At 35.3% G+C, this 18,387-nt stretch overlaps 1 protein-coding gene across 1 annotated transcript in view; it reads left to right on the forward strand.

Annotated features, from left to right (window-relative positions):
- The window catches only part of SCLT1 (sodium channel and clathrin linker 1), a 191,619-nt gene that overhangs the window by 69,425 nt on the left and 103,807 nt on the right, over positions 1-18,387 (forward strand). Inside the window, exon 12 of the mRNA XM_021681497.2 lies at positions 15,159-15,249. Within this exon, the coding sequence (XP_021537172.2) occupies positions 15,159-15,249 (91 nt within the window). The remainder of the gene's footprint in view (positions 1-15,158; positions 15,250-18,387) is intronic.

Consider the following 18,387-nt stretch of genomic DNA (forward strand, 5'->3'; position numbering starts at 1 on the left):
TGTCTTTGAAGGAAAGGATTGTCATTTGTGTATCTCAGGAATAACTTATTTTTATTTCATTTTGTTTTTTGTTTTAAAGATTATTTATTTATTTGAGAGAGAGCGTGATTGGGGGCGGGGGGTAGGAGCAGAGGGAGCAGAGCAGGAGAAAGAGAGAAGCAGACTTCCCACTGAGTGTGGAGCCTGGTGCAGGGCTCTATCACAGGACCCTGAGATCATGACCTGAGCTGAAATCAAGAGCCAACCATTTAACCAACTGAGCCACTCAGACACCCCTCAGGAATAACTTGTAAAAGGACCTAACTGTAAAGATTGACTAAAGCACTTGCATAGGGATCCATATTAACCTTTCATCAGATTGGCATCATCAGAATATTTATTTAAAAAAATTTTAGCCACTAAGGAATGATCTCATTAACAGATACAGATATTATCTTCATATAAAGAATCTATAGGGGCGCCTGGGTGGCTCAGTCGTTAAGCGTCTGCCTTCGGCTCAGGTCATGATCCTGGAGTCCTGGGATCGAGCCCCGCATTGGGCTCCCTGCTCAGCAGGAAGCCTGCTTCTCCCTCACTCATTCCCCCTGCTTGTGTTCCCTCTCTGACTGTGTCTCTATCAAATAAATAAAATCTAAAAAAAAAAAAAAATCTATAACTTGTCAATCACCTCATTTTATATTTATTGAAAACTTAAACATATACATGTGTGCTCAGAGTGTAGAAACAGTCCTTAATAAGTTTCTGTGTGATATAGCGTCAAAATTGTTGTAATTGGACTCATTTCACACATCTTTTGTGGATTCAACAATTTCTAAAGATGAGATCCCATTCAGTTTTTCTAGTTTGAGGTTCTTTTTGTTATTTCCAGTCACATAGGTCAGAGGTACTAAACTGAGCTTCTTACCATATCTCCTGAATCTTTTTATATTTGTGAATGACACCATCCAGTTCCTGCTTCAGAAAACCGGGAGGCATCCGAAATCTTTTGCTGTCCCCGCTCTACCCTCTAAATGTCTCTCAGATCCTCCACTTTTGTATCACTATATTGTTACTATTTTGCTCAGTCCATCAGTGCTCCAAATTAATTCTCCCTCCCCATCTTCTATTTTCATAGTCATCAAATTATCTTTCTAAAATAAAATCTGATCATGTCTTTCTTCTTTGATGGCTACTAAATGCCTATAGGATTTAATTAAAATTACTCAAAATGACATTAAAGCCTTCTGTGACTTGACTCCTGGCAACTTAACTCATATTTTGTCAGTCTTCACCTCAATTTCCTGAACTATTTTCAGTTTCCCGAACAAGCCATGCTATTTCATAACTCCCTACTTTTGCTCACATTGTTCAGGGTGCCTGAGATGCCCTTTGCTGATAAATGTCCTCTCAACTTTCAAGTTTCAGCTCCAGTGTCATATTTTCTAGAAATCTTTTTCAAAATCTTTATGGTTTCTTCTTCCTTGGGTAGGAACCAAGCATGCCTACCTTTTGCTTCAGCCATAGACTGCACATACATCTGTCACAGCATTTTTAACACTTTAATGTACATAATTCTTTACAAATTGATCTCTCTTTGCTAGTTTATAAGCTCCTAATTTAGCCATTTTTATCTTGCCATCACCTAACACAGTGCTAGACACATGGCAAGTGCTCAAAAAATATTTTTTGAGTCATTAAGTCAGTTAATTAAGTAATTGTATCTCATTGGAGGGGCAAAACTAAATTTATGTGGGTTTTTTATTAGTGTACTTTACCCTTGGTCTTTTAGGGGCACAACTGTTTTTCTTGAACTGTAATTATTTAGAAAATTATATGTTAAAGTCTTCAGTTGTGGAGTAATGTATGTCTACTTAGTAGTTTGATTTCTAAAGTACACCTGAAAAAAAAACATTTTTAATATAACTAATAGTAGCTTTGCAGACTAAATTAAGAGATTTTTCAGTGTTTCCCATTATGGATCCAGGCTTTAAGCTATATTTACTTTTAAATCTGTTTTTATTACTAATCCTCTCTAGGTTTAAATGCATGATAGACATATTTAAGTATTTTTTATGTTTAGTGTTCTATTTAAATATGACAAAATCCAAGAAATCTTTAAAATGTGATTTAGAACTAAATGGTTTTATTGAAGAGCATAAGAGCTGATGTGATGGGAATGTGATTTTTGATACAATTTTATTATGTTTAGTGCAACAAAGTTTAAGTTACATAATCATTGTGTTCATCATTAATTTTTTTTACACACCAGCCCAAGTAGTCTCCTCAAAGCATAAAACAAATCACATCACTCACCTTTTTTAACACTCAGTGGATTTTCATTGCAATTGTATTTAGTCTCTCTTCTGTGGGGTGCTTCCAAGACCTCCAGTATATAGATGTCACCTGATGTTTCTTCAGATTACTGTATTTTCTCCTTTCCCTTTTTTGAAATTGCTTGGAAGAAGAATCTGTATCTGCTGTAGTCACTCTTTGGAATTCCTTTCAACTTGGATTTAGTCCCACCTCTCTGTTCTTTTCCTCAAGTTTACTGGTACTGTTTTACCTTTTTTGCCTGAAAACAAAATCTTCCATTCTCTGTAGTTGATGATTTTTCTGTCCTTCTCGAACATTTCTCTACTGTCTTTTGTGTTCATGCCCTCATTTCCTTTCTGACATTTGTGGCCATTTGTTTTCTTCTTTAGCTTTTTCTACTTCCTTAGTCTACCTACTGAAAGTAGACATTTCTTAAATTTCTAGCTATATTATGCACTTTCCCCTCTCCTTACATGATCACATTTATCCTACCCAACTTAAACTTTAATCTCAATAATATTGTTTCCCAAATATGTGCCTCTGGTCATGATCACTTTGTGGAGCTCTATACTTGAATTGCTAGAGCAAGGGTTTTCAAACTTTTTTTTTAGCAGCAGAACCCTTTAAAAAATCTAATACATAGAACCCCAATATATAAAATTGATAAAAGTGGAACTGCTATGATTGCAGTGAGGAGTACAAATTTTCCCCATCTTGTAATTAATACCATCATCAAACCTAGGAATTTTGCTTGATACTTCTCTTTTGCTTCCCCCCCCCATTCAAATTTTGTTGGCTCTATATCCAGATTATCACAAATCCAATCATTACCACCCTCACCTCTATCCCAAGCCATCACTGTCTCTTGCTTGTATTAGTCTTCTATCTGGTTTCTCTGCTTTCACTCTTATCCCACGTAAATCTTCCAAGACCTCCAGTATATAGGTGTCACCTGATGTTTCTTCAGATTACTATATTTTCTACTTTCCCTTTTTTGAAATTGCTGGCATATTATAAGCACTCAGTAAATATTTGTTCAAAGAATGAATGGATGGAATCTCTTAGATTTTGCCTTGGTAAAATCTATGCCATCTTACCCAGTGGAACTGCTTACTTATTGTCGCCATCACTTAAACTAGATCTTTTCTGCCTCTGGCTCATTTATTATGATCTGTTGGTTAAAGAAAGAGGCAGAACCACCATTCTAGTCCATCCTTTTTCACAAATCCCAGATTTATTTTTTTATTTGTTTTTATTATATTCAGTTAGCCAGTATATAGTACATCATTAGTTTTTGATGTACAAATGCCAGATTTAAATTCCAAAAGTACAGCTCTGATCCCATTATTTGAGCAACTCCCCCATTACATTTAAATTAATACAGATCACTTAATTTGTTAATTGAGCCACATTGTAACCTCCCATCACCTTTCCAGTCTTATTTCCCATCTTCTCTAAGCAAGTCCTACACTTTCCTACCTTCATGCTTGTACTTATTTTATTCCTTTCTGAAGCTTTCTCTTTGTCTGTGCTTGTGTGATTCACCATTTCTTGGCCAATTCTCATTTTAAATACCTCCTGCTTCAATATTCTCTGATCTAAATGCAAATAACTACCTACTCTGAATCATAATACTTTCTTTTAATCTTTGGTGGTGCTTGAAGAAGTGTGCTTCATGGCCCTTCTAAAGATTACTGTATCTCACCTATCTTCGTGTGCTTTGTACCACCTTGCATAACATCTTTTGTGTCTGATACATGACAGGTGTGTGGTAAAAATTTTTGAACATGTCCATTGCATAAGCCTATATAATAACAGAAAATTAATATATTCTCCAGATTATCAGTGATATTTAAAGTTGTAAGACTCTAAAGCTATATTTGTAATCATTGTTTACAGTATTTTTGCAAAGATAAACATGTTGATTGTGTAGTTTTTCTGTAAAATCTAAGACAGTGGCTGTATATCAGAATCAACTATAGTGATTCTGAAAAAGAGATGCCAGGTACTACCCTCCCACCCCCCAACATTCTGAAATAAGACTCAGGTAGAGACTATGTACATATGGTTGCAAAAAGCTCACTTTCATACATAGAAAGTATACAGAACTACTTGTATGATAGAAAATTATATTCTAACATAGAATTCAGCATTTTGAACTAAATTTTGTATAATTTTGAACTAAATTGTATAAAAAATTACACAAATGAACCGTTTTTAGACTGTAGAAACTTTTAAAATTTTGATAGCTCAGTACATGAATTATGATTCATGTACTGAATTATTAGTACAGTATCAGTTATGGTAAGAAGTGATCTTAAAAATTCAGAACTTTGTCTAAAATTATGTTTGGGGACTTTCTAAAGTTTTTAAGCACAAATGATTGGTTTATTTATACCGGATAATTACAAAAGTACTTATTAAAGTACCTAATGTGTGCATTTTTCTTTTACATTTAAAAATTTAGAATATTTGGGGTGCCTAGGTGGCTCAGTCAATTAAGCGTCTGCCTTCGGCTCAGGTCATGATCTCAGTGTCCTGGGATTGAGCCCTGCATCGGGCTCTCTGCTCAGTGGGGAGTCTGCTTCTCACTCTCACTCTCCCTCTGTGCTCGCTCTCTTTCTCAAATAAATAAATAAAATCTTTAAAATAAAAAAAAAAATTTAGAATATTCAACAGTAACCTAATTATGGAAAGAGCCCAAATGTCCATCAACTGATGGATGGATAAAGAAGTTGTGGTACACACACACACACACACTCACACACACACTGGAGTATTATTCAGCCATGAAAAAGAATGAAAATCTTGTCATTTACAATGACGTGAATGGAGCTAGAATGTATTATGATAAGAGAAACAAGTCAAAGACAAATACCATATGATTTCACTCATGTGGAGTTTAAGAAACAAAACAATGAACATAGGGGAGGGAAAAAAAAGAGCAAATCATAAAACTCTTAATTATAGAGAACACACTGAGGATTGCTAGAGAGGAGGGGGCAGGGAGGTGGGCTAAATGGGTGATGGGTATTAAGGTGGGCACTTGTGATGACCACTGGATGTGATATGTAAGTGATAAATCACTAAATTCTACTACTGAAAGTAATATTACACCATATGTTAACTGAATTTAAACAAAAACTTGAAACAAAAAAAATAAAAAAAATTTAGTATACATATCAAATCAGTAAAACCTGGGTTTTATTTCTTTCAGAACCTTACCATTTTTCATTGTATGAAAGAAATATAAACATTTCTAGAACTCTATTGATATGAGACTACAAAAGAAATGTATAAAAATTTATCTTAAAATAGACTCACTGTATTTGATGTTAAATCTCAAAAAATACGTATTGATAATTAAGACATTTTAATTTCTGTCCAAGTTAATGCTATAATTTAAGTATAGTACTATATTGTATCTTTTATACTTGGTTATACTTCAATTAACAGAGCGAAGATTTTTTCTTTTACAGGTTTAATTCAAATCTCTTACTATTACAAGTAGCAAAAATTACACTAATGAAAAATCCTAGAAATTTTATTTATTTTTGTGTATGGTGTAAGAAAGTTGTCCAATTTCATTCTTTTGCATGTTGCTGTCCAGTTTTCCCAACACCATTTGTCTTTTTTCCATTCTTTACTGCTTTGTTGAAGATTAATTGACCATATACCTGTGGGTTCATTTCTGAGTTTTCTGTTCTAGTGATCTCTGTGTGTATTTTTATGTCAGTACCATACTGTTTGGATTACTACAGCTTTGTAATGTAACTTGAAGTCCGGAATTGTGATGCCTCCAGCTTTGCTTTACTTTTCTGAGGTTTCTTTGCCTATTCAAGGTCTTTTGTGGTTCTATACAAATTTTAGGATTGTTCTAGCTCTGTGAAAAATGCTGGTGGTATTTTGATAGGGATTGTATCAAATGTGTAGATTGCTTCAGGTAATATAGACATTTTAACAATATTTATTCTTCCAGTCCAAGAGCATGGAATATTTTTCATTTTCTTTGTGTTCTTCACTTTCTTTCATCAATCAGTGTTTTATAGTTTTCAGAATACAGGTCTTTCACCTCTTTGGTTAGGTTTATTCCTAGGCATCTTATTGTTTTTGGTGGAATTGTGAATGAGAATGACTCCTTAATTTCTCTTTCTGTTTCTCCATTATTGGCATACAGAAATGCAACAGATTTCTGTATGTTCATTTTGTATCTTGCAACTTTTCTGAATTCGTTTATCAGTTCTAGCAATTTTTTGGTGGAGTCTTCCACATTTTTTACATAGAATATCATGTTGTCTGCAAATAGTGAAAGTTTGACTTCTTCCTTGCCAATTTAGATGCTGTTCATTTCTTTGTGTTGTCTGATTGCTGTGGCTAGGACTTCCAGTACTATGTTAAATAACAGTGGTGAGAGTGGACATCCCTGTCTTGTTCCTAACAGTAGAGGTTTTTCCCCATTGAGGACGATAATAACTTTGGGTTTTTCATTGATGGCCTTTATGTTGAGGTATGTTCCCTCTAAACCTATTTCATTGAGAGTTTTTATCATGAATGGATGTTGTCCTTTGTAAAATGTTTTTTCTAAATCTATTGAAAGAATCATGTGACTCTTATCCTTTCTCTTGTTGATGTGATTTATCACATTGATTGATATTACAAATATTGAACCATTCTTGCCACACAGGAGTAAATCCCATTTGATCATGGTGAATGATTTTTTAAATGTATTGTCAGATTCAGTTTGCTAGTATTTTATTGAGAATTCTTACATCCATGTTCATCAGGGATATTGGCCTGTAGTTCTTTTTTTCAGTGGAGTCTTTATCTGGGTTTGGTACTAGTGTGATGCTGGCCTCATAGAATGAATTTGGAAGATTTCCTTCCTTTTCTATTTTTTGGAACAATTTCAGAAGAATAGGTATTAATTCTTCTTTAAATGTTTGGTAGAATTCCCCTGTGAAGCCATCTGGTCCTGGGCTTTTGTTTGTTGGGAGTTTTTGATTACTGATTGAATTTCTTTCCTGGTTATCAGTCTGTTCAAGTTTTCTATTTCTTTCTGTTTCAGTTTTGGTAGTTTGTATGTTTCTAGGAATTTGTCCATTGTCCAATTTGTTGGCATATACTTTTTTATAATACTCTCTTATAATTGTTTGGGTTTCTGTGGTGTTGATAGTTAATTCTCCTCTCTTGTTTGTGATTTTATTTATTTGGGTTCTCTTTTCTTTTGGTAGTCTGGCTAGAAGTTTATCAATTCATTTTTTTCAAAGAACCAGCTCCTGGGTTATTGATGTGTTCTATTGTTTTTTCAGTTTCTATATCACGTATTTCTGCTTTAATCTTAATTACTTCCTTCTGCTGACTTCAGGCTTCATTTGTTGTTCTTTTTCTAGCTCCTTTAGGTGTAAGGTTAAGTTGTTTATTTGAGATTTTTCTTGCTTCTTGAGGTAGGCCTGTAGTGCTACATACTTCCCTCTTAGGACTACATTTTCTTCATCCCAAAGTTTTGGACCATTCTGTTTCCATTTTCATTTGTTTCCATAGATTTTTGTATTTCTCCTTTGCTTTTCTGGTTGACCCATTCTTTGTTTAGTAGCATGTTGTTTAACCTTCATGTATGTGGTCTTTCCAGATTATTTTCTTGTGTTTGACTTCTCGTTTCATAGTGTCGTTGTCAGAAAAGGTGCATGGTATTATTTCAGTCTTCAAATAATTTTCAAATATTTCTTTTCTTTTTTTTTTAAGATTTTATTTATTTATTTGAGAGAGAGAATGAGAGACAGAGAGCACGAGAGGGAAGAGGATCAGAGGGAGAAGCAGACCCCCCGCTGAGCAGGGAGCCCAATGTGGGACTCAGTCCCGGGACTCCAGAATCATGACCTGAGCCGAAGGCAGTCGCTTAACCAACTGAACCATCCAGGCGCCCAATTTTCAAATATTTCAATCAAGTATTTGTTGGGCCTGTTTTGTGACCAAATATGTGATCCTATCCTGGAGATTGTTCCATGTGCACTTGAAAAGAATGTGTACTCTGCTGTTTTAGGATGGAATGTCCTGAATATATCTGTTAAGTCCATCTGGTCCAGTGTGTCATTCAAAGCCATTGTTTCCCTGTTTAGATGATCTGTCCATTAATGTAAGTGGGGTATTAAAGTCCCCTACTGTTATTGTGTTACTGTCAATTCGTTCCTTTATGTTTGTTTTAAAGCCTAGTTTATCCAATATAAGTATTGCTATTCTGGCTTTCTTTTGACATCCATTTGCATGATAATTGGTTTTCCACCTCCTCACTTTCTTTCTCTTTTTTTTTTTTCTTTTCAAAGACTATTCATCTATCTGACAGAGAGAGACACAGCAAGAGAGGGAACACAAGCAGGGGGAAGTGGGAGAGGGAGAAGCAGGCTTCCTGCTGAGCAGGGAGCCCAATGTGGGGCTCGATCCCAGGACCATGGGATCATGACCTGAGCCCAAGGCAGATACTTAATGACTGAGCCACCCAGGCACCCCCCCCACACTTTCAATCTGCAAGTATCTTTATGTCTAAGATGAGTCTCTTGTAGGCAACATATAGATGGGTGCTGTTTGTTTGGGTTTTTTTAATCCATTTGACACCCTCTGTCTTTTGATTGGAGCATTTAGTCCATTTACATTCAAAGCGATTATTGATATGTATTTATTGCCATTTTATCACTTGTTTTGTCACTTTTCTGGTGATTTCCTCTGATCCTTTCTTGTCTTTGTCACTTTTGGTGTCTCCTTTGCACTCCAAGAATCCTCTTTGATATTTCTTGCAGGGCTGGTTTAGTGGTCATGAATTCCTTTGGTTTTTATTTGTCTGGGAAACTCTATCTCTCCTTCTATTCTGATTGATAGCCTTGCTGGATAGAGTATTCTTGGCTGCAGATTTTTCCCATTCAGCCCTTTGACTTTATCATGCCATTCGCTTCTGGTTTGCCAAGTTTCTGTTGTACAATCTCCAGCTAGCCTTGTGGGTTTTCTCTTATAAGCTAAGGACTTCTTTTGTCTTTTTGTTGTTAAGATTTTTTTTCCTTTATCACTGTATTTTGCAAATTTAAATACAGTATGTCTTAGTGTTGGCCTGCTTATGTTGATTTTGATGAGAGTTCTCTCTGCCTCCTGTATCTGGATGTCTGTTTCCTTCCCTCAGTTAGGGAAGTTTTCTGCTATTATTTCTTGAAATAAATTTTCTGCCACCTTTTCTCTCTCTTCTTGGACTCTTAGAATACGAATGTTATTACATACATACAGTCTGTTCTCGTTTTGCAGAATTCTTCCTATCTTTTATTCAGCTTCATTATTTTCCTTTACTTTGTCTTCTAGATCACCAATTCCTTTCTCTGTCTCTTCCAACCTGATGTTCATAGCATCACACTTGTTTCCAATCTCGTTTATTGTATTCTTCATCTCTGATGGATTCTTTTTTAACTCTTTTATCTCTGTGGTAAGTGTCTCACTGATGTATTCTATTTTTCTCAAGCCTGCTAAGTATCCTTATGATTGTTGCTTTAAATTCTTCATCAGACATGTTACTTATATCTGTTTTGCTTAGATATCTGGCCATGGTCTTATCCTTTTCTTTCATTTGGGATAAATTCCTCCATCTTAGTATTTTGTCTAATCTCTGCCTTCTTCTGTGTGTTAGAAAAGCCAGTTACGTCTCCTGCTTCTGAAAGTACTGGGCTTATGAAGAAGAAATCGTGTAGTACCCAGGGTTTGGCATTTCAGGGAGTGTCTCCACTGTGTACTGAGTATGCTCTGCTATTGTGTTTTGGCTGCTCTGTCCTTCAGGCCAGTCTTCTGCAGAGGCTCTCCTAGCCTCCTGTGGGCAGTATTTGGTCCGTGACTGAATGTAGTGAGTTTTAAGGAGGTGTGCTCTGGTCTGTCTGTGAAATGAGACCTGATACCACCTCCACCAGAACTGAGGCCCTAAATCTAAATCTGTTCTCATTTTGCAGGACCCTCTGGTCTGGAAACATGGTGTGGGCAGGGGTCTGTGCTAGTCTTCTGGAGTAGGGGCCCACCATGCTGAGACAGAGACAAGTTTGACTAAGAAGGGCAGTCCCACCAGAGCTCAGGGGGTTGGGGTTTGGTATAAGCACCTTAGGCAGCCAATATTCACGCTGTGCTGCTTCCCACAGGTGGCTTTGTATTTATGTTGAGGGGTGGGGGAGGGAAATGGCACTAGCCAGCTCCTGTGTTTTCAGAGAGGTGTCTCGGTGAATGCTGCCTCTCAGGGATGCACTCTGAGGAGAGCAAATAATCTCCCCATACATTCTGCAGATCACTGTTTCTGTGCTGTCTGCTCCCAGTTGTTTACCTGCCTTCTCTCTAGGGGCAGCACAGTGCCCTCTAGACTCTATCCCAGTCAAGCCCACCGACCTTTAAAATTTTCTAGTGCTTTGGGGCACCTGGGTAGCTCAGTCCTTAAGCATCTGCCTTCGGCTCAGGTCATGATCCCAGGGTCCTGGGATCAAGCCCCACGTCAGGCTCCCTGCTCCGTGGGAAGCCTGCTTCTCCCTACCCCACTCCCCCTGCTTGTGTTCCCTCTCTTGCTGTGTCTCTCTCTGTCGAATAAATAAAATCTTTAAAAAGATAAATAAATAAATAAAATTCCAATGCTTTAAGCCCTGCTGGTTCCAAGAACTCAGAATTCAACCCTTTTCATTTTCTAAGCCAATGGGGAAATGTTATCCTTGTGTGTTCCCCTGTGTACTCCCCCTCTCTTGTCCTTCTCCTTGACCACCACCCCTTCCCCTCTGCAGCACCCATGATCCATTTCTCCCCTAAACCTTGTCTCTGCACTTCCTAACTTTTTCAGTGTGGCCTCTTCTCTCCCTTTAGTTGTAGAGTTTCTTCTGTCTTCATGTCAATTTCTGGGGTATTTAGGATGATTTGATAGTTATCTAGTTGTGTTTGTGGGACGAGACGAGCCTAGAGTCCTCTTACTCCACAGCTGTGTTCCTCTCTGCTAATCAAATCCCAGAAGTTTTAAATTGTTTGACAAGGAAGCATACCAGAAAATGAAATACTATGCATTTAAAAACTATTCCTTTGGAGCAAAAAATAAATATATGAGTAGTTATAACATTAAAATTGTTAATATTTAGTTATTCTTATTTCTTTTTTATCAAATGTGTTTTTCTAAAAAGAAAACTATTTTTGTCTTTTATAAAATTATGTCCATAAAGAGACATATATCTTAAGACATTTGCATGTAAAATAGTATAAACATATAGTTATTAAACTTCTTTCAGAAAATAAAATTAATATTATTTTTGTTGATTTCTTTAAAGGTTTCACAAGTTTGAATATTTGAAAGGAACGACAGGTTTCTGCAGAGCATACTCACATAAGGCTTTTATTTTATTTATTTATTTATTTTTAATTTAAGGCAGTTTAAAAAAAGGCATAAACAAGCATAGGGGGTACAGGTGACATTCAGCCACAAGCACCCTTAGGGTCTCTAGACAAAGACATGCTTTGTCTCCAGATTCAGTTACCAAGATGTGTCTTTTTTTGCCCCTCTGCTAACATAGTCCATCCCTGTTGTCTAACCAGTCCGAGGTGAAAACCATCAGTAGACAAATCCTGTTTGGGGGTTACCAGGTGGGATTCAGGCTTGAAGCAGCACATCATAAATACTACTTTCCATTTTTTGGCCAAGAGTTAAGGCTAAAAATTCAAGCATCCCAAAGCTTTCTCAGCTGTAATCTAGCTCTACCACACAGTTCTTGACAATTTAAATTCTTAAAAAGGGCGAAATTATGATAATAGTTTGCATTTGTATAAACTACAATAAAGTTTATAAAAGTGCTTTAATATGCATTAACTTATTTGAACTTTATGTTAATTTTGTGAGCTATGCAGGAAAATTGTTCTTAATCTCTATTTTACAGCTACAGTTCTGAGACTCAGAAAGGTTAAGTGATTGGCCCAGTTCACATGGCTTCTGTGGTGGTGGAATATCCAGAAGACAGACCTTACAACTTTTATTCTAGAATATTTTTTAGTATTTCATGTCAGAAGTAGAAGGAAGTATTTAGTTCATTTCTATCTTGTGAAACAAGGTAGGAATAAACATATATGTATTTTGTATATATTTTTTAATATATAGTTTATATATTTATATATAGTTTTGTATATATTTTTATATATATCATGTGTATGTGTGTGTGTGTATATATATATATACAGTTTCTGTTACCTAATAATTATCTGATACATTTTAGCTAGTGTTAGATTTTTATTTCCTACTGTCTTATACATATATATATGTGTGTGTATATATATATATATATATATATGTATATATACACACACACACATGAATATCAAATTTGATATGCAGGATCTAAAGTAAAATATCAAGATATAAGTTGTAACTGTTACTCTTTATCTCCTTTCCTTTTATGCTTTTTCATTGATTTATGACATATTTACGTGTCTTCCATATGCCAGGTACTGTGCTATCTCCTGAGGATTTAAAATTAATAAAATGTGATTCTTGCCTTTAATGATCTTATATTCCATTTTTTTTATAAACTCTACAATTCCACAAGGAAGTATGTGTTAATGTACAAAGTATTATGTATTATGCAGACTGGCATTATAAGGTCTTTTGCCTAGAAGAAGTTAGGGAAGACTGGAGATGAGGAGTCTTTTGAGCTAAGTCTTGAAGATTTTTGAGGAATATATCAGAAAAAGAGGGAGTTTAGTTCAGTCAAATGTGAAAAAATAGACAAGGATCTGTTTTAAGAAACAGTTAGTTAGTGCTCTGTTATACTTGAAACATAAATTAACATGAAGGGAATTGGCAAGAGATGAGACTCCTTGGGGCCAAATGATGATTAGCCTTATATGCCATGCAGAGGAGTGTTGATTGTGTGCCCAAAGAAGTAGGGAATCCAGAAAATGTTATTAAACAAGGATTTTTAACAGTAGCTAACCTTAATTTGCAGATAAGATGCATTATAGAAATTGAATTAAGGAAGAGACCCACAGTGAGGACTTCAGTTTGGAAACTATTGGACTAGTACTGGAAGTAATGATGGGACCAAAGGTTGGGCCATGAAATGGAAATGGAATACACAATTGAAAGACAATTTAGAAGTAGAATCATTAGGAAAATTAGAAATCAGGAGATCATCTATTGCAGGGTCTTGGTCTTTGCAGATTATCTAATCCACCTCCCTGTTGTTGGACATAAGATAGCTGAGACTCTTGTGGTCAGGTGAATTGCCTTAGGCCACATTCCTAGTTAGTGACAGAACTAGGTTCCTGACTCTGGGGTTTTCCATATTGCATCGTATTCTGATTGTCTCTCTAACTGATCTTTTTTTTTTCTTAATCATGCCATGGCCTTACCTAAGTATCTCACTACTTAATTTTTTCCTTTTAAAATATACAGGATGTTATAAATGGTAGGTTCATTTATTGATTCATATGATAATTGCAGTCCTGAAATTATCTTTAACCTTGAGGGAGATTTAAAATACATTGGTATAAGGTGGTTTTTGGTTTTAGCTTTGTTGTTGGTGAACAGTTTTGCAAGTAGAAAAAAGTCTATTTTATGTCTGATAAATTCAGATTTTTATAAATTAGATTTATTCAAAACAAAGCATTTTCCTAAAGTGCTTAATTTTATATTATTGGAACCATTTTTTTTTTGTAGACAGTGTATCATAGAGAACTCTGTTTAAATACCAGTTTCATTACTTAATTTGTGAATCCTCGGGCAAGTTGGTAAATCTCTGTCAACCTCACTCTCAACTTTAGTTTGGTGGAATAGTCTTAATAATACTTAATTCACAGAGAAAGTTAATTGTACTAAGTGAGATGATTGCAAAGCATTTATGACAGTTTCTGTTACCTAATAATTATCTGATACATTTTAGCTACTGTTAGATTTTTATTTCCTATTGTCTTATGCTAATCAGTAATGTAATATATAAATACTGTTAGCCAAAAGTAAATCAATTAACATATACTGTGAATTTCTCATCAAATAATTTTTTAAGCCCAATAGCACTGAAATGGTTGATTTATAATACCTACATAAAATATAATTAAGAAATAAATATGGGCAATTCCTACACTAAAGTAGCTTTGTTCCTGAATATGTTTATGTTTTTTACATAATCCAAGTGTTTTGTTTCATACTTAATGCTTAATTGGTAGGATATTAAAAATCTTTTTTTCTGTTTCAGAAAGGCTTATTATTCTAAAATCTTTTTCTGTGGGGAGTCAAGAAGATATTGAAACTTATTTGATACTAATGGAACATTCAAAAAACTTGTTATTTTTGTCCTTTGCAACTACAATTTCTAAAAAAATTAACTATTATACTATCTTGAGACAAATGTTTGAATTCATTATATTAAGTGGTTATATAATACATACTCCTGGTATTTAAGGAGTGATCAAATATTGAAGCTTTTGTTCATTTTCATAGAAAAGCCAATCAGTGATATTTCTTTAACTCTATAAATTCAGGAAGTTATTAATGTAACGATATTCTACTTAGCACTGCCATTCTTGTTAGGTAATTTACTAAGATGATAAAGTGCTTTTTCATGAAATATGAATCATTTGAGTATGAAATATAATTTATCCAAATAAAGTATTAATAACTCCCACTTTATACCCCTGCCCTTCACCTATACTTTTCCTCTTTACTCTTCCACATGCATTTTATCAGTAATAAAGGAATCTTTCAGTATCTACCCCTTAGATCCATTTTTAGGTGCATAAGAGTTACTAGTGATTTTACCAAATTTAGATTTCTTTTCTAGCTTTTTTAATTCTTTATGGCCTATGAAAAGTGTTTATTAACTTACTTTCTATTTTAGGCAAGCCAAGTTAGATATGAGCGTTGCAGCAGCAAAAGTGGAAGAGTTAAATAACATGGCTGAAAATCTTCAAGGACAAATGCAAAAGAAGGTATTTTCCTATTTCTAAGACAACTGGAAGCCTATAGCTTAGTTTTCTGTGAATTTTATTAATATTTTTTGGATTAGGTGTTAAAGAGGGTTGCTGGAAAAGAAATTAATCATTTTATTGCTCTCTAAATATAAAATATGAAATTAGGAAGCTAAATTATAATTTTGGAAATTACTTCCATTCACTTTATCCTGAGTCAGTAAAACATTGTAATCATTCCTAGATACATCATTACTGAAAGACATATTAAGACAAGATGAAGTTTGATTAATTGGTAATACATAGATAAAAAGAAGCATGTAATACTACATTTTGTGTTATTTATGGAAATACTTATTGGCATAAGAGACCCTGGTTTTTATGTGTAATAGTGACATTTCAGGAAGGTGTCAAGGAAAGGTCAGGCTTTAGATTTAGGTGGATATAATTATTAAAAATTCTAGCTGTGGTATTGACTAGCTGTGTAACTTTTCTAAGTTTTATTTCCTAATAGGTGAAAGTTGATTATAGATTTCTAATAATGGTGATTCGTGAAAGGCTTATGTAAAACTTCCCATAGATAACAGTTATAAAACTTGGATACATTCTTTAAAACATTGGGACACACCCAAAAACAGAAAGACACTGAAAGAGGTACGAATTGTAAGTTTTTGAATTTCTGACCTGAGAGTTCTTGCCAGCCGCCATAGCTGTGGCTTCAGAAAACAACAGCTTTATATGGACTTAAATAGCCAAGATCAAAGTTACAGGTAGGAAAAGCAGTTGAAAATTTAAAGAAGAAATATTGGCAACAAAAGCACAACAACAACAAAAAACAGAGAGAGAAACCTAAATTCTGAGTATAAACTCTGACCAGATCCATGGCTAACAGCCAAAGTATGCATATGGGGGTAGGAGAGGGAGTTGAGTGAAAAAGTAGGCAGAGACCTGAAAGAAAACTACTCGTGAAAGATAGAGCTATATGGAACTATATATCTGAGTTTACCACTTCTTATAATTGATTGCATTCCTGAAATGTGTGCTTTTCAAGCAACAGAAAGCTGAAGCCTTAATGTTTGTATCAGAGGACAGAGCCCAAAGCAGGCAGAGCAGCTTGAAATTACAGAGGAATCTCCAAGACCAACAAAATCATGAAGAGGATGAGCCCTACCCCTGCCCAAACTTGACCAATCCTTTAAGTATGTAGGCACAAGAGAATTTCCAGGAAGCCTAGGTAAAAAAGCAACCATGGAAAGAAACAAGAACTGATTACATGTGGCAGCTGCTGCATACTATAGGGGAAACATTCCAGAGCTTGAATCGAGGCAAGATAATTGCCTCCTTGAACAGAAAAACTAATAATCCTCAAGAACAAAACAGAATCCAAAGTAACTGCAATGCATTATCTATATTATCCAGTTTTCAGCCAAAACTCTCTAGACAGGAAAGTGTGACTGATGGGGCTGGGGTAGGGGAAGCAAAGCAGTCCATAGAAATTCACTCTCAGCAGACCTAGCTCTTGGATTTAGCAGGCAAAGGCTTCAAATAAGCGGTTATAAATATGTTAAAGGAATTAAAGAAAATGTGTATTTAAGTTAGAGTAAAATAAGGCTTCAGTGATGGAGCAGATAGAAAATTTTAACTGAGAAATAGAAAATAATTTTAAAAATAGAAATTCTGGAGTTTAAAAGTACAGCAACCAAAATAAAAATTTAATTAGATGGGCTCAAGAATAGATTGGAAAAAGCAGAAGAAATAAGCAATGAACTTGAAGACAGATCAACAGAAATTTTCCTATCCAAAAAACAGTTTAATTTTTCAAAGTGCTGGAACAAACAATCCTAAAATTTGTATGGACTCAGAAAAGACCCCGAATCGCCAAGGAAATGTTGAAAAAGAAAAACAAAGCTGGGGGCGTCACGTTGCCCGATTTCAAGCTATATTACAAAGCTGTGATCACCAAGACAGCATGGTACTGGCACAAAAACAGACATACAGACCAATGGAACAGAATAGAGAACCCAGATATGGACCCTCAACTCTATGGTCAAATAATCTTTGACAAAGCAGGAAAATACATGCAATGGAAAAAAGACAGTCTCTTCAATAAATGGTGCTGGGAAAATTGGACAGCCACATGCAGAAGAATGAAACTCGATCATTCTCTAACACCATTCACAAAGATAAACTCAAAGTGGATGAAAGGCCTCAATGAGAGACAGGAATCCATCAAAATCCTAGAGGAGAACATAGGCAGGAACCTCTTTGACATCGGCCACAGCAACTTCTTTCAAGATACATCTCTAAAAGCTAGTGAAACAAAAGCAAAAGTGACATTTTGGGACTTCATCAAGATAAAAGTCTTCTGCACAGCAAAGGGAACAGTCAACAAAACAAAGAGGCAACCCACAGAATGGGAGAAGATATTTGCAAATGACACTATAGATAAAGGACTGGTATCCAAGATCTATAAAGAACTTCTCAAACTCAACACCCAAAACACAAATAATCAAGTCAAAAAGTGGGCAGAAGATATGAAAAGACACTTCTCTGAAGAAGACATACAAATGGCTAACAGACACATGAAAAAATGTTCATCATCATTAGCCATCAGGGAAATTCAAATCAAAACCACATTGAGATACCACCTTACACCAGTTAGAATGGCAGAAATGGACAGGGAAAGAAAAACAAATGTTGGAGAGGTTGTGAGAAAGGGGAACCCTCTTACACTGTTGGTGGGAATGCAAGTTGGTACAGCCACTTTGGAAAACAGTGTGGAGGTTCCTCAAAAATTTAAAAATAGAGCTGCCCTATGACCCAGCAATTGCACTCCTGGGTATTTACCCGAGAGACACAGATGTAGTGAAAAGAAGGGCCATATGCACCCCAGTGTTCATAGCAGCAATGTCCATAATAGCCAAACTGTGCAAAGCGCCGAGATACCCTTCAACAGATGAATGGATAAAGAAGATGTGGTCCATATATACAATGGAATATTACTCAGCCATCAGAAAGGATGAATACCCAACTTTTACATCAACATGGATGGGACTGGAGGAGATTATGCTAAGTGAAATAAGTCAAGCAGAGAAAGTCAATTATCATATGGTTTCACTTATTTGTGGAACATAAGGAATAGCATGGAGGACATTAGGA

The sequence above is a fragment of the Neomonachus schauinslandi genome, chromosome 2 (genome assembly GCF_002201575.2).
Source record: "Neomonachus schauinslandi chromosome 2, ASM220157v2, whole genome shotgun sequence".
NCBI lineage: Eukaryota > Metazoa > Chordata > Mammalia > Carnivora > Phocidae > Neomonachus > Neomonachus schauinslandi.